We start from the raw sequence: 27,460 nt of genomic DNA, 5'->3' as shown, positions 1-27,460 counted from the left end.
ACATCCCTTCAAGAGCCAAATGTGGCGTCGAGCAAGAGGTAATACCACTTAACTTTTCTGGCCCCTTGGTTACTGTGAACCATAAACTACTTTCAGGGCTATAGATTAAAAAAGAAAGTCTGGAACGGCATCCACTTCTCTGAACGATTCCAATGCCTCTAAAATGTGACATTTTGCTGTTGTTTCCTTTTACTGTTTTTAATTACTGGGTCTATTTGCATGAAATGAAGATCTGGGTTGCCTAGGCATTCATCTGCTCCGAATGCATATTCCTCTCTTAAATAGCATACTTCAGGGAAATTTTCCTTCCTGGCCTTCAACATTTTGACAGGACCCCCCCTCCCCTCCTTTCACTGCCCTCCCATCACTCCCCAGGAGACAGGTTATTTTTAAAGTACATAATCAATAGGCTTTGGGAAGCAGCCAAAGCCTGAGGGGGGTCGTATGATTGGGAATAAGCTACTGGTGATTGCTGAGAGAAGGTATGGCAACAGGCCATGCCAAAAATTGTCTGAGGAGAGAAAGACATTCTGTAGCTCCCATTTAAGTGTTCTGAGTAATTCTTTTGCACAAGCTTTTTGTCTTGGAGGGGTTTCTTGTCTTGCTTCTTCAGCCTTGGTTGGAGTTGCAGGAGATGCAGACCACCATTGACAGTTGTTTTTCAGACCAAATAATGTCCCACTAAAATCAAGCTCGGTCTGAGGCCCTGGAAGGAGTCTTAAATTTGGTCACGGTGCTGTTGTTTAGTTCTTGATGCTGATGATGCTTTTGCTGTTGGTTCAAATCCAGAACCCATCAATTATTATCAGAACAACTATACAAACAACTGTTTCATTGTCCCGGACTCAACTGCCAAAGAAACGCTGTTGAGCAAAGAAGGCACCTGATGAGAAGGTGCAGATGATTACACACAGATGATATTACTGTTGGAGAGTCACCTCATGAGGAGGGACAGGGCTATTTCTGCCGTACTCTCCATTACGTCACTTAGAAACCATAGCTCTTTTTTTAGTTCTTTACTTGAAACCACAGGGATGTCTCCTCTGATGGCTTCTTAGGTTTTATTTAATAGCCATTTGTTACTATCCTTCCTGTACTTGAGAAGATGATCCGTGACTCCAGCCCTGTTTTTTCCCTTCCCCTGGTTATCAGAGGAGATTGATTCATTGCTCATCTCCTTGGCGTGGGACATTTCATTCTGCAGTTTTTATTTAATATATGATCCTTCCTAAAGATTTGCTTATATTTTTGTCCATTTGGTGTTTCTTCTGTTTCATTTAATCACGGCTAGTGAGTTGATTATTACAAATCAGTGTAATATTTTGTGTGAATTTCGCTTTGGCTATAAGGTTGCAGAACAGGCTGTATATCCGTCTTTGCTATTTATCCTTAGCAGTTTTTATATACACACGGAGCTGACTCTGCTCCAAAGCTAAGCTTATATCATTCAAATTCCTTCCTGGGGAATTCTTCCTTGACCGGAGAAGCTTGATGGCAGCATTAATTACAAACAAAAGACCAAGACCGATTGTTAAACGTAAAATATCTTCTTAGAAGTGTCTGCCTTCACTATTGGCGGACTCTCAGTGGTGACATAAAGATCTTTGTTCCGTGAAGATCCAGTTACAACCAGTAACAGAAGGCATATGTCCACTCTGAACAAAAGCAGACTTATTTTCACATTCCGCGGCTGACATTGAGTGATAACGTTTTTGCATATCCTAAAAATTTTTATGCAGATGCTGTTTAAAGGCAAAATGGGCTTTCACAATAATCTTCTTTGTGAATGGGATTGAAACTCTTGGCAACTGTTCCGTTTTCAGTATGCCTGTCAAGTTCTGAAAAATAACCTTTGACAGTGTGCGAGCAGAAACAAAACGAAGGTTGTTTCCTCTGTTCACAGCAATGTCGTTTTGTCATCTTTGCTTTTTCAGACTGATGCTCATCCAACTTAAATGAAAATATGATACAATTAATATTTGATAAACAAGTTACGAGGCTACGGCTTTAAAAAAAATAGTCAACTCTAATTTTTACCTGGGCAAGTTGCAGAGCTTTGCGTCTGCTGAAATCTGTGATGAATGGACCGTAGATGACAAGTGGAAAAACATCTGCCAATGAATATATTTTCACATGTTATTGGTCAATTAAAATTCTTATGAAAGCTCTACATGTCTTTACAAAAATAGAGCAAAACTGAAAGCAAGGTGCTTTCTGAGTATAAGGTGAGGAATACACAGAAGAGATGTTCTTTGTCTTGGAAAGAACTGGAAAATTACCTGTCCCCACACTGTCAAGGTAAATCATACATTGGAAAATTTAGGCTGTGTCCGTATACAACCTACAGAAATAATTGAAATAGGAAATATCAGCCTTGTGACATTTTTTGAAAGGCTCTTGGACACTGGTAGCTGCTCAGAATGAACTGTTCTTGGTTTTAATAAATTCCTTTGGTTCCAATAACCAAAGTGTTTGTGCATACGGATATAGCTTTATTAACAAGTCAGTTTATCATAGAATGAAATAATCCACCAAACCCCAAGACTACTCACCGCAGTGCAGAATTTATTTTGGTAGCAGTTATTTTCAATGGAGCTGACAGGCTTATAATTGATGTGTTTTGCAAATCTTCGAAGACAGTGAAGCAGAGAAGTCTTTGCACAACACTGTGTAAGATACGGTAGCGGTATATCTTTAATGAACAATGCTCTTTTTGACAAGCTCATTGAAAAATGCTTTTATTAACTGCACAGAAAACCTTATGATGAAAATAATCATAAAAGCCCATTACTAACGGTTGTACTGTCATTTAAAGAATTGCCGTATTTTTCGTTTCTTCAACAGTACAAATTCAAGTGGAGGAAAAAGAAGATGACACCGAGGAAAGCTCAAGTAAGTGAGAATGGACCCGCATGGAATGTGTTTCCTGGGGAATGGCAGTGAATTCAGAGGACTTGTCGTCTTATCTTGTGGGATCATGCTGCCGCATGTGAGCACAGGCTACCACCTATGTGGGTGATTTTTGATGGTCTCACAAAAGAGATCAAGTCCAGCAAATAGGATCTCCACTCTAGATTCCATTTAATTGGCCCACACACATTTTACCAAATGTGTAAGTTACTCATGATCCAATAGATGATAGTCTATAAAAATTTGCTTTTTTATCCCCATCCCCCCTTTTTTTTTTTTTAATTTTGGAGACAGAGCACAAAGGAGGGAGAGGGGCAGAGGGACAGAAAGAGAGAGAGAGAGAGAGAGAGAGAGAGAGAGAGAGAGAGAAAATCCCAAGCAGGATCCACACTCATCCTTGAGCCAGACGGGGGGCTTGATCCCACGATCCTGGCTGGGATCATGACTTGAGCTGAAATCAAGAATCAGATGCCCAACCGACTAAGCCACCCAGGTGCTTCCAAAATTTGCTTTTTAAAATTTCTCTACTGTTTTCTCTATTAAGGCATTTGTCCTAAAAGCTCTTCTCTAGGGCTGAGTCTATTATAATAGAATAGATTGGCCATTTTGACTGAATTGATCAGGTGGTTGAATTAAAACGAATAAGCACATTATTTTGTACTGAATTCATGGATATTTCATCAGAATTGCTCCGTTTTTAACCTGTGTAGGTTCAGCTCAAGAGTTTGGGTTGTGATCCCTTGCAGGCAGACCCCTCATGGACTGGAGCATGAGAAAGATCATTATATAAGCAAAAGCTTTGAATGTACTCAAACTGAAAGAAAGAGCCGTAGCTCAAGAAAAGTTCAATTAGGGGATTCATCAATACAATCAAGTTAATAACCTGAATGCAATATGGCAGCCAGGGCATGTTCACGATGCCAGGTGTTTTGAGTCAGTCAGTGCATTCTACATGCAAACAGCTCAGTCTCATACAGATCCTGCAAGTCATGGCGTTCGTACTGTAGCGGAGGAAAAAGAATTTTCCCTCTAGCCTTCTGAGTTCTTAGCTGAGACCCCTAGAAGACAGTTTAACAAGAGAAAAAACATACAGAAATTCATTAGTATGTATGCCTCATGTGTACATGAGAGATACTCAGGTAATATGTAACATTCTGAGGTGGCTTAGAATTTAGACTCAAATACCCTAATAAGGAAAAAAAAAAAAAAAGATAGAGATATAAGCCTTTCAGGAGAGAATAATTTGAAAGAAAGATGAGTGGGCCTTTAGAAAAAGATGGGAAGTTTGATAGTTTGTGACCAAGTTTGTCTGGGTGTGGTATTGACTTCTCGCATCTTCCTTTGTGGGAAGAGTCAATCTTCCCTAAGGGTGAAATTCTTGGTGAGGGGATTTATGACAATGAGTTCCTTTTGAAGTGTCTGTGTTTGGGCAGATGAGGGGAGTTCAGAAAAACAAACAAACAAACAAACAAACCACAAAACAAAAAAACCTCTCACTGAATTTGCTGTTTTTCAAGTGTCTACAGCCCAAAACAATCAATATACCAAAGTGGCATAGTTTGGAGTGGCGTATCCTTAACTCCTACAGTCATATTTTGAGGTAGTAGGTAGTATATTCTGCTCTGCTTCCGTCCTGAGTGGAGCCCATTTCAAATGGTAAGATTGTAGGCAAATCTATAGTTAGGAGGCAACTATAAAATATTGATTTTTTTTTCTTAGAATTGGAATATTTGGAAACAAGTTAAGGCACCAGAGGCAGTCTTTCTGTTCTGACATGGTACAAGAGAATTCCAGTAAAACACTTTTTGTCCATGGTAAAACTGCGAGTTTAATATGGTAATCTTAATACAAAATATACTATCATGCAGAGTACTAAGTGGCTGCTTGACTTCTTGAGTTATTTGTGGGAAAATTGTTTCTCAATCCCTATCAAGGTCTTGTCCTTTCTATAATTAGTGACTAATGTGACTAATCAAGACTGGGCAGATTTTCAGAATGTCAGAATGGGATTCAAGTAACATACAACATCTGCTGCATACTTAACAAATGGAAAAACCATTCTTGGTTTTGATGACAGTGTATAGGTCTCAAAGCTTAGTTAGAACAGTTAACCTCCTGTTTTTCTCTGCTAGCCAAACTTTAGTAATAAAGGTAATATTTAGGCCTCATATTTGAAATATCAATAAAAAAAGTTTTGGCAAGTAATGTTAAAAGATAATTGGCATAATGAACGTATTTCATTAACGAATCAGAACTCTAGTGAGCTGTTATGACCAGTTCAAAGGAAAATTTAAAGAACAGATACATTTATAGGTCAGGTTTATTGAAATGATTTGCATACAGAGGCATCACTGTTTTGTGGGAGTTTTTCTTTTTTTTTCTGGTGAGGAAGGATTGTGTCTCCACTGAACAGAGTTCATGTACATGTTTATGGACAAGGATTATTTTGCTATATATCACTATGCTATTATTTTGCTATATATCACATATTTATATCACTATGCAGTGATCTAGAACTTTCAAAAGTACAAAATTGCTCCCATGGAATCAGAATCAAATAACACAAAAGGATACACTGCAGACAATTTATAGTTTTCCATTGAAGACAACTTTTTCTTTATAGTACTTATATTTAAGAGGATGGTGATAAAGGGGCACCTGGGTGGCTCAGTCGGTTAAGCGTCCAACTCCGGCTCAGGTCATGATCTCACGGTTTGTGAGTTTGAGCCCCACATCGGGCTCTGTGCTGACAGCTCAGAGCCTGGAGCCTGCTTCTGATTCTGTGTCTCCCCCCTCTCTCTGCCCCTCCCATGCTCATGCTCTGTCTCTCTTTGTCTCTCAATGATAAATAAACATTAAAAAAATTTAAAGAGGATGGTGATAACTATGAGTAATATTTGACTTTTTTGATGGTTGAATCTAAATATAAGAAGTTAAGAAGTGACAAAAATGAAAGAGAAGATTGTGTGTTATAAACTGTGAAGGAAGGAACTGGATTCTTTACTCTTTACCTGGAAGATTCCAGTGAAGCTATGGACATAGGAAGCATTGTTAGTTGATGAATAAAGTAAAATAATAAAATGAAATAAAATAAAATAAAATAAAATAAAATAAAATAAAATAAAATAAAAGAATGTCATTTCTCTCAGTTTTACATTAAAATTATAAGTTATTTCTATTCATAAAGATACTATGGTCAAGCAACTATTTATGTAAATAAATATATTTAGTATCAATTTCATTTAAGAAAGGGAAAAATATTTAGGAAAAAGAAGAAAAAATTTGGAATCAGGAATAAAGAGAATCTGAGTTAGGAGACATCTCAGGGACCAAATTAGTTTCTTCAAAATTATTCTAGCTTATTGCATTTCCTTGTTCTTCCGGTCCTTTGTTCCAAAACAGAAGTAGTAGTAAACATATAGTGGTTAATCACTTAACCCTTATGTGTTATATCAGTAACCTCTATACTTGTCTGAGAGGTCATGGTATGACATTTATGACATTAAATGAAGATTGGAATTCTAAGGATTATTACAATTTGGGGATCCACATTCACATATGTGAGTAGATGAACCACAAAAGGAATGAAAATCTAGATGAGTGTATTTGAAAAACAAGTTATGGAATACATAAATGGCACAGTGCATCTTATGGTGTGGAGACTTGCTGAATTATGATCTCACGTGTGACAATGGTAAGCATACATTTGGTAGTGGGAGAGAGAGCTTTTTGATATTGTTCACTGAAGCATTCATGGCTATGTTTAGGCGAAGAGGAAGAGGAGGAGGAAGATAAATTACCTCGAAGAGAGAGCTTGAGACCAAAGAGGAAACGAAAAAGAGATGTTATCCATGAGGATGACCCAGAACCTGAACCAGAGGATGAAGAAACAAGGAAGGCCAGAGAGAAGGAGAGAAGGAGGAGGCTGAAGAGGGGGGCGTAAGTTCACTCTGATCTGTAACTGAAACTGTGACTCCTTCAAAAGTACTTGACTCTGAAAGAGGACCCCCCCCACTCCCCCACCCTTTAGGCTCTCTGTGGCCTTAAAACTGGTAATTAAAAACTACTTTTAGAAAGACAGCTTGGCGGCCCCTACATGGCTCAGTCCCTCAAGTGACTGACTCTTGGTTTTGGCTCAGGTCATGATCTTGTGGTTTTATAAGTTCGAACCCCACGTCTGGCTCTGCACTGGCAGCACGGAGCCCTCCCTCTCTATCTGCCCCTCTCCCACTCGCACTGCCTCTGTCTCTCTCTAAAAAATAAATAAACTTAAAAACAATAAACACAGACTTAATCCAATGCTGCCATTTTTTACTCCACTTAGTTAAATGTATTTTACAATTTAAATAGAATTTAAAAACGAATATATGTATTAAGAATGGGCTGGGGCGCCTGGGTGGCGCAGTCGGTTAAGCGTCCGACTTCAGCCAGGTCACGATCTCGCGGTCCAGGAGTTCGAGCCCCGCGTCAGGCTCTGGGCTGATGGCTCGGAGCCTGGAGCCTGTTTCCGATTCTGTGTCTCCCTCTCTCTCTGCCCCTCCCCCGTTCATGCTCTGTCTCTCTCTGTCCCAAAAATAAATAAAAACGTTGAAAAAAAATTAAAAAAAAAAAAAAGAATGGGCTAAGAGAAATTTCCTAATGAGACATCTAAATTGTCATGGTTATTAATATAGTTCATTAATTAATATTGATATTGCTATTAATTAATATTAATAGTTCATTTAGGTATTTTGAAGTTATCCCATTAATGACATATATTGTTATCAAAGTTAAGTGGAAAACTCCTAAACAGTGAGCCCGAATCACTTTAGCTTAGGGAGCCGGGGTTGACAAAATATGGCTAATTCCAGCCCAAGAGCTAAGAGTGGTTCTTAGAGTTTTAAAGGGTTGTTGATTAACAAACAAACAAGCAAAACCAAAGACGAATATGGGACAGAACTGTATGTAACCCTCAAAGCGTAAAATACTAAGCATCTCTTCTTTTACAGAAGAGCATTGGGGCTGTCATTTCCTTTTTAACACAACCCTGCACCTACCATTTCCACCAGGCGAACATTTCACTGAGCACTGACTTTATCTAGAATAGTTTGTGAAATGCTAGTTAGGAAAAATCTAATGAAATGGTTTTCGAGTCTTTGCCTTCTGGAAATTTGCAGATGGCGGGCTGGTAGGAAAAGCGTGTGTGTAATACACATCTAATAATAGAAAACCTTGACCCTTTGGAAAGGCTGTAAGAGAGCAGCTACTCTGCCCCTCTCAGGTAGTAGGGTCATGGGAACCACTACAAGGTGATACGATTTCCTCCAAAACACTCTTAGGACTTTAGATGAAGAGGAATTTTCTAAGATGTCCTCCCCAAATGATACATTCCAGTGTTCAACAACTAGCTATTACTTTCCTTTTCGTAAATAATTGTAATTAAATACAATTGTATGGAAATTTTGGCAGGTAAAGAAGCTTAGCATTGATAGCTGATGGTTCCTTTTAAAACGAAAGACTAACCCCACCTACTTCTTCATCATATTTTTGTTGATTTCAGTTTTGAAATCTCCCTCCCCTTCTTTCTTTTTCTCCTCCTCCCCAAACTCCTTTCTTCCATCTTTGAATATCAAGACATCACCTTTTTAATGTTTTTTTTTTTTTTCAACGTTTATTTATTTTTTTGGGACAGAGAGAGACAGAGCATGAACGGGCGAGGGGCAGAGAGAGAGGGAGACACAGAATCGGAAACAGGCTCCAGGCTCTGAGCCATCAGCCCAGAGCCCGACGCGGGGCTCGAACTCACGGACCGCGAGATCGTGACCTGGCTGAAGTGGGACGCTTAACCGACTGCGCCACCCAGGCGCCCCAAGACATCACCTTTTTAAAAATTTTGCCTCTGGTATTCTTTTTTCTATTTTCTTTTTATGCTTTTTATGCTTTTTACTTTCGAAAACAAAATATCTCCTGTTTTTTTTTAATTAAAATTTTTGTAAAGTTTATTTATTTATTTTGAGAGAGAGAGAGAGAGAGAACACTTACAAGCATGTGAAGGGCAAAGAGAGAGAATCCCAAGCAGGTTCCATGTTGTTAGCATGTGATTATGACCTGAGCCCAAATCAAGACTTGGTCACTTAACCTAAATGAGCCACCTCATCTCATACATTTAAGCTCTATGTCCTTATTGTCATCACTACTATGATGCAGTAATATTTCCTATTAGCAAAGCTTGCGTTTTCTGATAGTGAGATTTCAACAATAGATGCATGCATGATATAGGCTGTGTTCTAGAATTTGCTATTCTTCTCCACTTGTGCCTCAGAGAGGTCCTTTCAAAAAGGTGAATTGGGGGCTGGAGGTTGCGCCTTGGTGGCTCAGTCAGTTAAGTGTCCGACTTCGGCTCAGGTCATGATCTCGTGGTTTGTGAGTTTGAGCCCCGCGTTGGGCTCTGTGCTGACAGTTCAGAGCTTGCTTGGGATTCTCGCTCTCTCCTTCTGTCTCTCTCTCTGTGCCCCTCCCCTGAACACACACACACACACACACACACACACTCTCTCTCTCTCTCTCTCTCAAAAATAAATAAACGTTAAAAAAATAAAAAAGAAAAAGAAAAGTTCTGTGCTCTCTCGGTCTGCTTAAGGCCCACATGCTAACTGCTCAACTCCTAGAAATCGGACCATATAAATCAGTGGGTCTTGGCCCCTATTGCCTGAAGGAAAGTTGTCCCTGTGACAGTGTCTGTCCTTAGCTGGTACCAGTCTCACCCTGATTCTCAGAGGCCCAAGGGTAGCCCTGCCCCCCTTTCTCCTCACTCCTCCAAACAGCCAAACCTGGCTACAGTGAGCTTTGTCTCCAAAGATTTTTCAAATTACATGATTACTTCCATAATTTGGGCAACTCGTCTAAATAGTATCATAAATTATTTCTGGTGATTGATGGTTCCAATCCCAATATGAAGGTTCATTTTCTGTTGTTCATTTTGAAGACATTAAAAAAAAATTTTCTTTTTAATGTTTATTTGTTTTTGACAGAGAGAGAGAGAGAGAAAGCAAGCATGAGTGAGGGAGGGGCAGAGAGAGAGGGAGACACAGAATCCGAAGCAGGCTCCAGGCTCTGAGCTGTCAGCACAGAGTCTGATGCGGGGCTTGAGCTCACAGACTGCAAGATCATGACCTGAGCCTAAGTCAGATGCTCAACCGACTGAGCCATCTAGGCTCCCCACCAAGCATTTGTTTTATTTCTAAAGAAAATATATTAGCAAATATATTGTGAGAAAGATTTGTAGGCAAATATATTGCGAGAAAGATTTGTAGGCAAATCAGGGCATGTTTATTTAGATTAACTGATTTATGGTCTTTTAAAATTTAAATGTTCAAGTGAAACACCTTAGGGAATTTCCCCTGCACTAACAAAACATTTGAAGCCAACTAAAACCAAGGTTGCAATGCTAACTATCTTTGGAGACAGTGAAAAAATACTGCCTCGTTAGACATTTTGGAGGATTTCTAATAATATGACAGGCTTTTCCTGACCCAGTTTTAAGTGTAAGAAATATGTTCATAGCAGTGAGAAATTCAGCACATTATGCCTTTTTTCCCCCTAACAACTGTTGTTTAAATAAATCAAACTGAAGATAGAGAGCCATTCTTGCACAGATTAGCCCTACAGTTTAGAAGATGAAGCAAACCTCTGCGATATTCTTTTAATATGATTAGCACTTTCTTTGAGTGATTCTTAGGAAAACAGTTCCCTTATATGCTGGTGAAAGTAATATTATAATTACCTGCCTGTTTGAAGATAACTTATTGAAGAACCATTCCTGGTAGCACAACACAATCCGTCTGGAGCAATCAACAATTAACAAAAAAGACTTTAAAAATATACCGGTCTGGGGTTATTTAGTGTAAGAATTTATTCCTATCTTTCCATACCATACTAATCTTGGAGGACATTGTTCAATTTTAGTGGACTTTGAGCAGTGGATTTATGATGATAACCCTGTCATCCAGAAAAATTCTGTACATAAACATTTATTTAATTAATATTTATCCAGCTCCACTGCTGTGGAGGCTAATTTGCTAATTTCTTTGGAAGACATGGATATGAATATGCAATTGACTGTATTCTCCCGAAGTTCATAATAGCGTAAGGGAGGGGTTACTTGGACCCAAATCATTGTGAAGACAGTATAAATGTGTCGGAGAAGAACAAGGTTGTTTGGAGTTTTGGAAAGGACAAATCTATTTATTATATGGGATAATATATATGGATAATCAGAAAAGGGTTGAAGAGATTTGACATAAGTTTTTAAGGAATCATAGAATTTAAATGCATAAAGAACTAGATTTAAGATAGCAGGAAAGGATAGAATTGGTGTTAGGAAGATTTCCATTAAGTGGTTTCTAAAAATTGGCATGTAAAGAAATAAACTTTAGTTACATGGTAAATCCACATCCTAATAGATCTTTTTTTTTTTAATTCTTTGATGATACTACATTAAGCAAGATACTGTTTCAGATATGATTCCTAATTCGGAATCCATTAATGTAAAGCTTTAAGGTACTTACATGTAGATACCGTTGACCCTTGAACAACATGGTTTTGAATTGCATGGATTTTTTTTCCTTTTTTTTAAAAAGATTTTAATTGCAGTTTCATTAACATACAGTGTTACATTAGTTTCAGGCACACAATTTAGTGATTCAACACCCAGTGCTCATCATGATAAGTTTACTCTTAACCCCCATCACCTATTTCACCCATCCCCCAGACTGGTAACCATCCGTTTGTTCTCTGTAGTTAAGAGTCTGGGTTTTTTGTTTTGTTTTGTTTCTTAAATCCACATATGAATGCAATCCTATGGTATTCGTCTGTCTCTGACATTTCACTGAGTATAATACTCTTTAGATCCATCCGTGTTGTTGTGAATGGCAAGATTTCGTTCTTTTTTATGGCTGAGTAATATTCCATTGTGTTGCCTCTTCTTTATCCATTCATCTATCCATAGACACTTGGGCTGCTTCCATAATTCGGCTATTGCAAACGGTGCTGCGATAAACATGGGGGTGCATACATCTTTTCAAATTGGTATTTTTTTTTAATTTTTTTTTATTTAAAAAAAATTTTTTTTTCAACGTTTTTATTTATTTTTGGGACAGAGAGAGACAGAGCATGAACAGGGGAGGGGCAGAGAGAGAGGGAGACACAGAATCGGAAACAGGCTCCAGGCTTCGAGCCATCAGCCCAGAGCCTGATGTGGGGCTCGAACTCACGGACCGCGAGATCGTGACCTGGCTGAAGCCAGACGCTTAACCGACTGCGCCACCCAGGCACCCCATCAAATTGGTATTTTTATATTCCTTGGATAAATATCCAGTAGTGGGATTACTGGGCCATATGGTAATTCTATTTTTAATTTTTTGAGGAACCTCCATACTGTTTCCCACAGTGGCTGCACTAGTTTGCAATTCTACCAACAGTGCATGGCGGTTCTTTTTTCTCCACATCCTCACCAACACTTGTTGTTTCTTGTGCTGTTGATTTTAGCCATTCTGACAGGTGTGAGGTGATATCTCATTGTGGTTGTGATTTGCATTTCCATGATGATAGTGATGTTGAGCATCTTTTCACATGTCTGCTGGACATCTGTATATCTATCTTCTTTGGAGAAACGTCTTTTCCATGTCTTCTGCCCATTTTTAAATTGGATTATTTGTTTTTTTGGTGTTGAGTTGTATAAGTTCTTTAAATATTTTGGATACTCACCCTTTATCAGATTCTGTCATTTGCAAATATCTTCTCCCATTGGGTAGGTTGTCTTTTAGTTTTGTTGATTGTTTCCTTTGCTGTGCAGACACTTTTTATTTTGATGTAGTCTCAATAGTTGATTTCTGCTTTTGTTTCCCTTGCCTCAGAGACATATATAGAAAATGTTGCTACAGCTGATGTCAGAGAAATTACTACCTGTGCTCTCTTTTAGGTTTTTATGCTTTTAGGTCTCATATTCAAGTCCTTAATCCATTTTGAGTTTATTTTTGTGTATGAAATAAGTAAACCATCCATTTTCATTCTTTTGCATGAAGCTGTCCGGTTTTCCCAATGTCGTTTGTTGAAGAGATTATCTTTTTCCCATTGCACATTCTTGCCTTACATGGATTTTGAATATTTATTAAATTTGGATTTGGTCTATGTCTACATGGAAACAAGTTTTTGAGTAATATTCAGCAAAACAGTCTCTTTTTTTCAATTGAAGTATAATTGACAGCCAATGTCACATTAGTTTCAGGTGTTCAACATAGTGATGTGACAAGCAAAACAATCAGTTTTACTAAAACATACATTTTCTTCCTGTGACAAATCAACACACATATTGTTATTCTGATTGGCAAATTAAGCAAACAAAAACTGTCAATATAGATGTAGTAAAAATGTCAGAGTTGCAACCACCATGAAATTTTATATAATAATCAAAAAAATAATTAAAACGAAAACAACCTACTGGCAATCAGAGTTGTATTTTAGAGTGTACTCTTACTGGTCTCTTACTATTCTTTTTAAAGTTAAAAAAAATATATTTGAGAGAGAGAGAGTGCGGGGGAGGGGCAGAGGGAGAGAGACGGAACCTCCAGCAGACTCTATGCTCAGCACGGAGCCTGACACAGAGCTTGATCCCATGACCCCGGGACCATGACCAGAGTCATCAAGAGTCAGACACTCAACTGACTGACAATCAAGAGTCAGACACTCAACTGACTGAACCACCCGGGCACCCCAAATTACTATTCTAAGCAAAACATTTGAATTGGTCAAGAAACCCAACTGTAAACAGGAAGTGTTATTTTAGAAAGTTAATATGAGTTTTTATTTCAGTAATCATGACATGATTAAAAACTGGGTTGGTGGGAAAGAAAGCAGTGTGCACAGTCATTTTGTACGGTGGCCTGTAACGCTATGGCTGTGTCCCCCTCTCCCTCAGCTGGAACTTTCAAAAGCAGCTCTGCCATGGTCTTACTGTGTGTAGTCATGATGAGTATAGTCAACAGAAAAGTATGTTTCTCTTTACAATTTTTTTTTAATGTTTGTTTATTTTTGAGAGAAAGAAAGAGAGAGACAGCGCACGAGCGGGGGAGGGGCAGAGAGCAAGGGAGACACAGAACCCCAAGCAGGCTCCAGGCTCTCAGCTGTCTGCACAGAGCCCGATGGGGGCTCGAACTCACAAACCTCAAGATCATGACCTGAGCTGAAGTTGGATGCTTAACCGACTAAGCCACACAGGCGCCCCTGTTACTTTTTTTTTTTTAATGTTTATTTATTTATTTATTTATTTTTTGAGAGAGAGAGACAGAGAGAGAGAGAAAGAGAATGCAAGCAGGGGAGGAGCAAAGAGAGAGAGTGACAGAGGATCCCAAGCAGGCTCTGTGCCGACAGCAGACAGCCTGATGCGGGGCTCAAACCCACAAACCACGAGATCGTGACCTGAGTCAAAGCTGGATGCCTAACCCACTGAGCCACCCAGGTACCCCACAGCAAAGTATGTTTCTGACTAACACTGAGTCAGATTGCAATTTCTCTGTCAGGGTTTAGTTAGGAGAAAGAAACTTCTTCAGTTAATTGAACAGAAAGTATTTGATAAGAGAACTGTTGAGTAGGGATAAATAATTGTTGTCTAGGTTACTGGGAAGGTGAAAAGACAACACTCAGGTATCATGGTGATGACAAGTATATGAAGCAGCTACCTCTCCAAGAGCTACAGGAACAGAGAAGAGAGGTTGAAATTTAAACTTAAAAGCATAGAGGAGAGGGGTGGCCGAGTGGCTCGGTTGGCTAAGCGACTGACTTTTGATTCTGGCTCAGGCCATGATCCCAGGGTTGTGGGATCGAGCCCCGAGTCGGGCTCTGTGCTGAGCAAGGAGCCTGCTTGGGATTCTCTCTCTCTGTCCCTCCTCCCCCTCTCTCCCAAAATAAAGAAACCCAAGAAGCATAGAGGAAAGACGTATGGGGCTGAAACCGTTGCAAAGGGGGTGATCCACCAGCGGTGCTGGTTTTCTACCGGGGTGGTGAGGAAGCTGGTTCTGTTAGTGTTGGGGAAATTGGCAAGCTGGATTCACCTGTAGCTGTGGGAGGACCCTTCAGCTAGCGGGGTGAAGAAGCATTACCAGGGAGGAAGTACCACCCCAGGAAGCGAACAGGAATCCCGAGTCCCTTCTGGGTATCTCTTATTGACAGCCTACTATTGAGGCAGCTGACAAAGCAGAAATGTGCCCTACAGAGCCCCAGCCCCAGCATCTCAATATTCAGTATAGAAGGGGAGTCTGGAGCTGAAGGACAATAGCTCAATCAACAAAGCTATCTATAAAAAAAGTTGATCTTTACAAAATAGGGCATTACATTCCTCACCTTAAAATCCTGCTGCTCATGTTTAGATTGTTTTGATTTGTTTCGTTAGTTCTGGACCCTATGGCATTTTTGCAATCCAAGAAACACAGAAGAGAAAAGAAACACCTCATTTGCTCAGTGAGAAGCCAAGTTCCTTTGAAGGTCCCTTCAAAGGTTTCGTTTCTACCAAATAAACTTCAAGCTGAATTTTATCAACTGAAGTTTTGAATTTAATTAGCAGATTAAGTTACCTTCGAGAAATGGATTTTTTTAATTTTTTCCTATTTCAATTTTTCTGTTTCTCTTGAGACATGGCTAACAAATTTGTAAGGGCACTTCAAAGACATCTTACCCTCTCATTTACCATCCTTATCAAAAAGTAATGTTTCTCAATGAAATGTAGAATTGGTTGGGGAAAGGATACAAGGGAACAAAGTAGAGAGGAAAATATCTTGATAGATCTGCAACTAATATTCCACAGGTCTTCTTCTAGTCCTGAGAGTTATGTCCTGACGCTATGGATGTAAAACTGTTTCAGGACTTCAGAAGGTAAACGCTATTATTTTAAAGTTGCAATAATTCCAGAAATCCCGCATCAGTGTTCAGATATCTGCAAGCTCTAAGGCTTATAAATCTCAGCCTCCTCTATGTACAACCGAGTTGATATCCATTGAGTATCCGAGAGCGTTCTTCTTTAAGTCTGGTAGTCAGGCAAAGCTTAACTCTATTAAGGTTTCTTTCTTTTCTATCTTTTAAAGGGAAGAAGAAGAAGAAATTGATGAGGAGGAATTGGAAAGACTGAAGGCAGAGTTAGATGAGAAAAGACAAATGATTGCTACTGTCAAATGCAAGCCTTGGAAAATGGAGAAGAAAATTGAAGTTCTCAAGTACGATGCCTCTTTTCATAATTAGAAACACTGTCCTTGATTATTGATCTCCCAACTCCTCTATTACCTATGTTTTGTACATGGTGCTATATATAATATATCATATATATAAAATACTCATTATTATATATAACGTTCATGGTCATATACACATATACAACATATTATATATGTTACATGTCATGTATGTAAACATGTCATATATCATATACATGGGCATCTATGCATATATATGTATATATATATCATCATTAGAGAGGCTGGGCTAATGATTATCAATTTAAAAAAATTATGAGCAAATTCATTGTTTGGAGTCTTATAACCTCTGGTCACTTTTAGCCATTTGTTCATGAGAATTTCTTTAATGTAATGCATTCATTACTTTCTCTCTGAAAGAGATAATATATTTGAATTTTACAAGTCTGTGTGACTGGCAGATTCTTGTTTCTCTGCAGGGTCCCAGCCTCAGGTGACATAATCATGTGACAGCTCTCTTTAAAGCACAGGGAAGATATTAAGCCAACAGAAGAGTAAATAGGATTCCAATTAAGTATTATGCTAATAGCTATTCCATGGCAACATGTCAGTGACCCAATTTCACTCTTACGTTGAACGTTGACGGGGGTAACAAACACACTCAGGGCACCCGGATTTACAAACTTCCTATATGAAAAGGCAAATGATTATCTCTTTCTGGGGGATGGAAGCATCTTCGCTTCTGATCACTTCTGAGGATCACGCTATATTTCCTTGCCACGGTTGTTGGGGAGACGAGGCATGAATAAAAGGGAATGTGTCGGTGATAACAGCCATGTTTATATCTTTCAGTGGTGCTACCGATTGCATTTTTCCATAGAACCATTTTTGTAAGTAGTGGTAAATTTCCAAAGCTGTCTCTCCACCAGGCTATTTAACTAATAATGTTAAATATTATAGAGGAGAATATTATTGTCTCTGGTGATGAGAGAAAGAATTGAAATAGCTACCAGGATAATTCTCTTCTAATCTTAGCTTTGTAAACGAGCATGTGTTATTTGAGGACACTGCTTAGACTTCTGGGGCCTCATATCCAAAATAAAACAAGAAATTCTCCATCTATTCTTTGAAGTGGGAACCTAGCCATCGTTTGTAATGGCATTGTTTTGTTTGCGGATAAAGTTTTCCAAGTTCCAAACAGTGGTTTTCCCAGCAAACTTCTATAACACTGCACAGTCGTAGGCTGGGAACTCTATGTGCATGTGCTTCTACCCACCAGCCCTGAATGAAAGCAAAGGCAAGCAGGGTTCCTGGTTCCCTGGAGCTAGTAACACGTGTGCGTGCGCGCACGCATTCGACGTGGTGATAATGACGCTAAATGATAGATTTAAAAATATCCTTGCTTGGCAAAACAGGAGTTTGGCAACCACTTTACGTTGCTTCCAAAATATCGTTTGAAATACGATTGGCCATAAAATGCCCAAAACTGGAAACCACAAGTAACTGTATGTAGAAAGTTGTAAAATTGGAAAGCAGTGATATTGTGAACTTTCAAAGCGTGGTGTGAAATTGGGTAAGAATGCCGAAGAGCGTATCTTCCCTTTCCACCTGCAGAAAGTGTAGAAATACCCCCACCCTCCCTGGTCTGTCTCTCCCATGCCGGGCAATGGAGTAGGAATGGGCTTCTGATTTGAGTTTGAATCTCAGACCTTCACTTCATAGCTGTGCAAATTTGAATGAATTGTTTAGCTCTCCGACATTCAGGTTCCTTATGAAATTATGCTAATTTACCAGGTTAGTGGAATCATAAAGTGGGATAATTTACATAAAACACTTCGCACGCTGCCAGAACATAGCACGTAGCTGGGAAGCACAAGTTGTAATTATTATTTCACCTCAGGACAGAGTCAATGTTGTCTGGTCCCCTGCAGCATGTCAGGAGAGACAGAGTGAGTGTGAGACACGGCAGGGCTAGGTGGAGGCACACCTGGTCAGGGATAACCTTAGCCACCTTGGGGGATGGTGACACATTGGTAGCAGTCTAGATGGGTAACTGATTTTGACGTTCCAGCGAAGAATAGAGCCTCTTGACAATTTGGCAGAATCCAGGGCCAGGCCACTTTCAGATCTTCCAAACGGACCCAGGGTAATCCTGTGGCAGATTTTAGGACCTGGGGCCTTGAACTGAGTCCAGGAATTAACCCATTTTGCGAAGTGGAGAGATGGGGCTTGGGATGGCCCTAATGCTAGGGCAGAGGTTGAAAATGAGTCTGCAGCTCAGTCTAGATCTTAGGTTTTAGATCTGAGTGTTAGGTTTTTATTTGGCCCACATGCTTTTTTTTTCTTTTTATTCTTTTTTTTTTTTGTTCTTTTTATTCATATATCTATAACATAAAATTGACCATTTTAACCATTTTGGGGTGTATTTTGTTTTAAATTATTTTTTAAATGTTTATTTGTTTTTGAGAGAGAGAGAGACAGAGCGTGAGCAGGGGAGGGGCAGAGAGAGGGAGACACAGAATCCTAAGCAGGCTCCAGGCTCTGAGCTGTCAGCACAGAGCATGACGTGGTGCTCGAACTCACAAACCGTGAGATCATGACCCGAGCTGAAGTCGGACGCTCAACCGACTGAGCCACCCAGGCGCCCCTGGGGTGTATTTTTTTTTTTTCAACGTTTTATTTATTTTTGGGACAGAGAGAGACAGAGCATGAACGGGGGAGGGGCAGAGAGAGAGAGAGACACAGAATTGGAAACAGGCTCCAGGCTCTGAGCCATCAGCCCAGAGCCCGACGCGGGGCTCGAACTCCCGGACCGCGAGATCGTGACCTGGCTGAAGTCGGACGCCTAACCGACTGCGCCACCCAGGCGCCCCTGGGGTGTATTTTTTAACAACATTTTTCTTTGTTGTCAAATGTTAAAAAGTAGGAGATTTCACACTAAAAAAATCCACATGTCCAGCTCCTGCTGGACAAGTGGAGCATCTGGTCCCACATTCTTACATGAAAATAGCAGCTGGGGCTCAGTGATAGTTGCACTTAGGAACAGGGAATTCAGTCTTCAGTGCACACAATTCTCGATCCACATCAGTTGGTCACGCTATTTGGTTAAACCCTCTATGCATTCCAGTCTGCTGCCTCCTACCCGTGCAGCCAGGGAGCGAGTTAGGCATGTTACCAAGGCAGTGATTCAGAACATCAAGTTCAAAGCCAGCTTGCAGAATGCAAGCACAGATTTAGGCCCAGAGAAGAAGAAACTATGGCTTCTCACCTGTCAGTAACGCTCACTGTCTTACAACGATTCTCCATGGCCAGAAGTCAGTCCTGCTTTGTAGCTTGGCTCTGCACAGCTGGTACCAGTGGTCATGGTCAGCCTGATCCTCTTGGTTTCAGCCTCTGGGATGAAGCTGTTGGCACTACTGTGGCCAGCCTGTCTCCCTTTGTGGGTTTTTGAATGTTGTATTGAGCTTCTCCCGCATGGATCTCAATCGCATTATTAGGACAAGCGGTGAATACTTGATAGTGTGGAGAGATAAAGGTTTCTCTGCCCCAATGCCACTGAAACATGGCGGTCAGGGAGCTTTTCTCGCACCCTTTATTTCTTTCAGGGACTTCTGACTCTGAGAATGCATTTCTGAGGACCGTGTTATTCCCACAATTTGCCTCCAGTCATCAATCCTTGCTAACTACATGGAGACCAAGATACTAGTCTCAGTATAACTGGAGCAGATATTTTGATCACAGGTTTGGATTTATGTCGGGATTCCAAGGCTTTCCATCTGGCTCTGGACTCTGATGAGCTTGTGAAACTTCTAAAACAGATTCTATGGAGGATCAGGCTTTCAAGATGTGTTTTAGAGTAAACTTCAGGAACGGTAACTTACTGTTCTGAGGATGCCTTGGGAGGTGGCGCTCGGGGAGTCCCACATTCTGAAAGAATATCTATCGCTAGCAAGGTAAGCATCCTCAGAGCTGAGGACCCAACTACAGTTAAAAGAAGCAGTTAATACATAGGCAAGAAGCTCTAAAAATGGGTTGTTAATCCCTAATGACTCTCAAACATGGCTCAGGAATTGGAGCTCAGCATTTTGAAGGCAGCAGTATTGGCTTTTTAGGACTGAAGAGAGGTCACATCCTTTCCACCGTCACTGTGGAACAGTGTTTTGCAATGTGGTTTCAATCTGTTTCACACAGTCAGGTAGCCTTAAACCTATCAAATAATAATCTCTAGGTGGAGGGGACAGGTGTGTCTGGCCCAGACCAGGCTATGTGTGTTTTAATTTTCTACTCTGAAAGTCAAGGATTGAGGGCCACTGTCTTTCGATTCTGAGAAACAGAAAACCTCAGAAGCAGAACATCTTACCTTACTCTAAACTATTTATTGAATGGGTGAGAATATGTTGGCAGACAGGGAAGGGGAAATAGTGGTATGTTTTCCAACCATTTGAAAGTCAGTTCCTATTTTTTTTAATTTAATTTTTTATTTTTTTAGAATTTACATCCAAATTAGTTAGCATATAGTGCAACAGTAATTTCAGGAGTAGATTCCTTAGTGCCTCTTACCCGTTTAGCCCATCCCCCCTCCCACAATCGCTCCAGTAACCCTCCGTTTGTTCTCCATATTTATGAGTCTCTTCTGTTTTGTCCCCCTCAATGTTTTTATATTATTTTTGCTTCCCTTCCCTTATGTTCATCTGGTTTGTCTCTTAAAGTCCTCATATGAGTAAAGTCATATGATATTTGTCTTTCTCTGTCTTTCTCTTCACTTAGCATAATACCCTCCAGTTCCATGCACGTAGTTGCAAATGGCAAGATTTCATTCTTTTTGATTGCCGAGTAATACTCCACTGTATATATACGTATATACCACATCTTCTTTATCCATTCATCCATCGATGGACATTTGGGCTCTTTCCATACTTTGGCTATTGTGGATAGTGTTGCAGTCAACATTGGGGTGCATGTCTCCCTTCGAAACAGCACACCTGTATCCTGTGGATAAATGCCTAGTAGTGCAATTGCTGGGTCGTAGGGTAGTTCTATTTTTAGTATTTTTAGAAACCTCCATACTATTTTCCAGAGTGGCTGCACCAGCTTGCATTCCCATCAGTTCCTATTCTTATTAATGAACTAAAAACATAGGATTTTAGGCATATCTATTTTGAAGTTATTAATGGGTTTCACTTAGAAGTTGGGTAACTAGGGGCGCCTGGGTGGCTCGGTCGGTTGAGCATCCGACTTTGGCTCAAGTCATGATCTCATGGTTCGTGGGTTCGAGCCCCGTGTCAGGCTCTGTGCTGACATCTCAGGGCCTGGAGCCTGCTTCGGAGTCTGTGTCTCCCTCTCTCTCTGCTCCTCCCCTGCGTACACTCTGTCTCTCTCTCAAAAATAAATAAAGATTAAAAAAAAATAAAAAATAAAAAATAAAAGAAGTGGGTTAACTAGATCTTTCCTCCTTGTTATAGGTGGCTACACTGATCTGAGAGCAACCATCATAGGTGAAATAAAACACTTGGGTGGAAAATAACCATCTACTTATTACTCATCCTGAAACCTAAAACCTAACTGTACCACAACTTTCTACATGGTAGATTTAAAGCTTGCATGACTAATCCTGATGAAGCAATCACTTTATTTTGTTATAGTAGGGTAGTTTTGGGATTGAAAAGTAAGAGACACGGACTCCGAGCTGAGCTCTACCTCTGACTTAATCTCTCTGAGTCTCCTGTATTTATTTGTAAAATGAAGGGATTGGATTGTGGCCCATGGTTTGCAAATTAATGTTAAGTTAAGGCGGTTTGGTGAAATCCCTTCAGGGCAAGGGAGGCAGAGGTAAGAAGGGGGGCTGCTTGGCCAACAGCACCAGCTTCCAGCAGAGACCTATGACTTCTTTCTTCTTCAGAATGTACTTGTGTCTAAAGCACCCATTTGAAGAAAAAATGCTTCTGTGCCTATTAACATAAGAAATCATTAAAAACCCTCACTTAGCTGGATATTTAAAGGAGCTTATTTTGGGGACGGAGCAGTTCTAACATTTCATGAGTCTACCAAGTAAGATATGGGAGTACTCCAATATACTTTTGCAAGGAAATGGTTCTTGGGTAGAAGCCATTTCAAATGCACTTATTTTGATAACAAGCATGTTTATTTAGCTCTTATACTGACTGTTCTAATTTCTTAGCTGTGTGGCACCCTGATCCAGTGTTTCTGGGAGTTGTCCATCAGCCGACTTGGCCTAGTGATTTATTAGTGAAACATTCAATAAAGCTGAAAGGAATTCTTACTATTTCATTTGCATTTAAACATGTGCTTGAAACTGGCAGATTGTCATTAAGGTAACATTCTTCCTTACTCAATCTTCCTTCACAATCCTGTATTCTTTTTTGTTTGTATCGTTTTTGATTTTATTGAATTTTCTTGGTTGAGGGAACTAATATATTTCTAGGGCAGTAAGAATAGACTGGGGTTGATTTTCTCTGCTGGAACTATCTGGGAAAATAGCCCCCTGGCTTTCATCCCTTTCTCTCAAGTTTCCTTGGAGCTTGAGATTTTTATAGGTAAGAACCATGATTTCTCCTTCAGTTCACAAAGGCCTTTCCTTCATCTGTCATTGAGAAGGAATGAGGGATTCCACACAAGAGGACCTTTAATCACGTGTACACACCTACTAACACACCCTTCAGCCATTTGGGATTCTTTTTAGTCAATAGCTCAACCAAAGCATCAACTTTCAGTTCTTGTACATTACAGGTATCTGAAGTATATTGATTTTCTCATCCAAAGAATGGAGACTATTGGAAGTCAGTATGGCTGAATTTTGTTGATCAAAATGTAACACTGACATTCAATTTTTCTATTATTTAATCAGGGCCTAGTCGGTATCAAGCGCTGTGCTGTGACTTTGGGCAATTTTCTTAACTTCTGGAACTTAGTGTTTTCTCACTTATAAATGGGGATAAAAAGTAATACTACTTCATAGAATTATTGGGAGGATTAAATCAGTTAAGATCTAAAGCACTTAGAGTGGTGCCTGGCATGTAGGAATTGTTTTATATGTGTTAGCTATTGTTATTTTACTGTCATAATTCCATTTATCTCTCTCAACCGTGTATCATTACTTTGGTTTTGTGTATAAGGAAACCAGCGCTCTGAGAGATAAGTAACTGTTTATGTTCAGACAACTGTTAAGTGGTAGAACTATGATTCGGACTTGTGTAGAAACTTACTTTCATGAGATGGAAGTCTTTATACTGCTACACAAGCTTGACCACTGGCCATGGGACTGAAAGACCAAACTAACATGCTCAACTCACATGGTCTATTAAGTCAAGTTAAAGTATAGTGATAAGCAAGAGCAAAGAGGTGGCATAAATGGACATGCCAAGCAAGGAATGGCAATAGAGTGGTGGAGGCCACAGGATCACATTTCTTGAATCTTGGGGTTCACGATGCTCACATGCCCTACTGATATTCACCATCCTGCTGGCAGTGTCATTAAGAAGGCTGAGGTCCCAAAGGCCCCCACAGAATGAAGATGACTCGGGTCAATGATAGGCATTTGCTCTATCAGAATGACACAGAGCAAGTACACTCAACGATAGTAGTACCTTGTCAATTAGCCTGTTGACGTGCCACAAGTGGTAGCTGCTTTTCTTGAGCGGAACACACACGAGGAGAACGGAAACATATTGGACGACACCAATGGGTGGTCGATTTAGTGGTGACAGATATCAGTCCCAAAGCGACAGGATCATAACTTGGTCTTTCCATCCACTTCTAACTTTAATATTCTTATTTGTTCAGCTGTTTTGTCTTTCCTTGTCAGGTATTACACGTTCCTAACTTACTTGCTATCTGTTTTGGAATAACAGATATTCCAAACAGATATAACAGGCATCGTATAAATTATGCCTGTGTGTCACATGCTACAAGTTTATTTAAAGTGTATTTATTAGCTACACTTAACACCTCTTATGTGCCTAGCCAGGTACGTCATTTGCAGGATCTGGTGCAAAATGAAAATGTAAGGCCTTTTGTTAAAAAAATAATTAAGAAGGTCAATTATTAAGAATTTCAAGGGGCAACCGGGCGGCTCCGGTTAAGCATCCGACTCTCGGTTTCAGCATCTGACTTTTGGTTTCAGCTCAGGTCATGACCTCATGGTTTGTGGAATTGAGCCCCACGTCGGGCTCTGTGCTGACAGCGCAGAGCCTAGTTAGGATTCTCTCTCTCCTTCCATCTCTGCTCTTCCCCTGCTTACTCTCTCTCTCTCTCTCAAAATAAATAAATAAACATGACAAAAAAAGAATTTCAAGACACCTATGGCAGAGCATTAAAGCAGGCACTGGGCTCATCAGTGGTGCTCTGCATCAGGGCAGTCACAGGTACACCAAATTTACTCTGCCCGTGAGTTTCACCTGAATATTATGAGCCAAGAGCTTTCTTGTGACCTATGCTTAATATTTCTGATGAGTTCCATTCATTATAATAGCATAATTCAATGCTCTCAAAAAACACAGCAAACTCATGTAACAGAACCCAAGTCTATATTACTCCAAAGACAGTGTTCATGCATTATTGCCAGGGTGTTCTTTTTAAATTTTGTTTTTTCACATTTATTTATTTTTGAGAGACAGAGAGACAGAGCATGAACAGGGGAGGGGGAGAGAGAGAGAGAGAGAGAGAGGAAGACACAGAATCCGAAGCAGGCTCTAGGCTCTGAGCTGTTTGTTAGCACAGAGCCCGACGCGGGGCTCGAGCTCACGAACCGCGAGACCATGACCTGAACCGGAGTCGGACGTTCAACCGACTGAGCCACCCAGGCGCCCCTGGGGTGTTCTTTTGAAACACCACTTGGAACATGTTATCCCCACGTTCAAGGCCTTCCGTATCCCCCCAGTAATTAACAAAGTTTACAAGCTTTTGCTTAGCAAATCAGTGAGCTCTACAATCTGGATTCACACTCTGAAGTCCAGCTTCTCTTCCAAATCATTAGGTACTGATGACAATGACCATTAGGGTTTGAAGGTGGACAATACTATCTTTAATTTTTTTTTTTTTTTTTTTGTCAACTACATATCAGATTCTGTGCTAGGAGATGCTGCACACATTAATTCTTTTAATCCTCATGAGCACTTTGAAAACAGAATGTTATACCCATTTTACAGACAGGCAAGCTAAGATTGACAAAGGTAAAGTAGCCTCACACAGCTAGTAACTGTCAAGGTGAAAATTAAATCCAGATTTCTCCATCCCCAAAACCTCATGCGTTCTCTATTGTGCCACATCACTTCTCATTTGAACCATGTTTTCCAGGAAGATGACTTTAATTTTCTGTAGACATTCTGGGTACATTTTCCCACTGTACTCGAGTCTCCTGTCCACTTCTCTGCTATTCTTCTTCCTATGCTTCTTCCAGTTATACCTCCTTTGTGAATTATCATCTCTCCTCTGAGGTCCTTTCTCTGTCCACTGCTACAGAAGTAGAACTCAGGAAGACTCTATTATTCATTTGACTCTGCTGTTAGGCTGTGTTGCATTACAGTTTAAAAATTGTACAAAAGTCTCCTTCTCTTCAAAACAGACTGTGAGCTCTTTAGTTCTGCAGAGTCTAGCATAACGCTCTGTACGTCAGAAACATTGAATTACTGTCTCCTGTGTGGGTGACGGTATTAACGGTCATTTCTTTAGTTGTTGGACACTCATTCTCAAGGCAAGAGAATCATTAACATGATGGAGCCTTTTAAGGTCTGTATGAATGTGTGAATAAAAGGCAAGAATGTGCTGGTAAAAAGCCTTGATTTGTACCTTTTGCCAATTTCCATGGTATAAACACTCCCATTACGATCCATTTCAACTAACAGTTTAAGAACCAGTTTACAGAATCCCTGAAAATGTAACAATCAGTAGCCAAGTCAATTCCAGCACCTCGTAGGGGAATCTAAGAATGCCCTTTGATTAAGTTTGTGTTAGAGGAATCTCAATCTGGAACAACAGAAAGCAGAGGCTAAAGAAAGAACTGTTTGTTATGATATAACATATTTCCTTTATTTAATTGGTAACCAGCAATGAAATGCTTGAATTAGAGCTGCCTGTGAGAAAAGCAGGCATTAAGGGCTTAACTTCAGAACTCCAGATAAAGGTCCAAAGTGCACTGATAACCTCTTATTCTAGTTTCTATTTCAACACCCTGCTAAATGTCTTTCATTTTGTATTCTAGAATTTCTTCCCAAATCTGTGAGCATGACCAAGAGTTTCAATCTTTCTCCCTTTACCTTCTCCGATTCTGCTCTTCTCTCACTCTCTGTTATTGAAGTATAGTTAACATACAGTGTTACATTAGTTTCAGGTGTACAATATGATTCAACACTTCTGTATATCTCTCGGTGCTCAACATGTTTAACTGTGCTCTTAATCCCCATCACCTATTTCACCCATCCCCCACCCACTGCCCCTCTGGCAACCACCAGTTTGTTCTCTGTATTTAAGAGTCTGATTTTATCTCTTTTTTTTCTTTTCTCTCCTTTTAAAATTCATCTTAAAGAGAATTTTTTTTAAGAATAAACAAGTCTTGATTAGGATAAGACATCTCTTCTGACTTACTCACATTTTTTTAATTTAATTTTTTTTTTTAATTTACATCCAACTAATTTAATTTAGTTAGTATATAGTGCAACAATGATTTCAGGAGTAGATTCCTTAGTGCCCCTCACCCATTTAGCCCATCCCCCCCTACAACCCCTCCAGTAACCCTCAGTTTGTTCTCCATATTTATGAGTCTCTTCTGTTTTGCCCCCCTCCCTGTTTTTATATTATTTTTGCTTCCCTTCCCTTATGTTCATCTGTTTTGTCTCTTAAAGTCCTCATATGAGTAAAGTCATATGATATTTGTCTTTCTCTGACTGACTAATTTCACTTAGCATAATACCCTCCAGTTCCATGCACATAGTTGCAAATGGCAAGATTTCATTCTTTTTGATTGCCGAGTAATACTCCATTGTAGAGATATACCACCTCTTCTTTATCCATTCACCCATCGATGGACATTTGGGCTCTTTCCATACTTTGGTTATTGTTGATAGTGCTATCAACATGGGAGTGCATGGGCCCCTTCGAAACCGCATACTTGTATCCCGTGGATAAATGCCTCGTAGTGCAATTGCTGGGTCGTAGGGTAGTACTATCTTTAGTTTTTTGAGGAACTTCCATACTGTTTTCCAGAGTGGCTGCACCAGTTTGCATTCCCATTATCATTCACATTTGCGTTCACTTGTCCTAACTATCTTATCATTGTCACTGAATTAAAGGTAATCTTTCTTTATTAAATAAAACACAAT

At 39.8% G+C, this 27,460-nt stretch overlaps 1 protein-coding gene across 1 annotated transcript in view; it reads left to right on the top strand.

The window, feature by feature from the left end:
- Positions 1 to 27,460, top strand: part of TMC1 (transmembrane channel like 1) — a 168,914-nt gene that overhangs the window by 59,293 nt on the left and 82,161 nt on the right. The window contains exons 4-6 of the mRNA XM_040449256.1: positions 2,816 to 2,892; positions 6,678 to 6,849; positions 16,023 to 16,151. Coding sequence (XP_040305190.1) covers positions 2,816 to 2,892; positions 6,678 to 6,849; positions 16,023 to 16,151 — 378 coding nt within the window. The remainder of the gene's footprint in view (positions 1 to 2,815; positions 2,893 to 6,677; positions 6,850 to 16,022; positions 16,152 to 27,460) is intronic.

This window comes from Herpailurus yagouaroundi, unplaced genomic scaffold, assembly GCF_014898765.1.
Source record: "Herpailurus yagouaroundi ecotype Mexico unplaced genomic scaffold, PumYag 199, whole genome shotgun sequence".
Taxonomy (NCBI): domain Eukaryota; kingdom Metazoa; phylum Chordata; class Mammalia; order Carnivora; family Felidae; genus Herpailurus; species Herpailurus yagouaroundi.
This window is presented reverse-complemented; position numbering and strand designations above follow the sequence as displayed.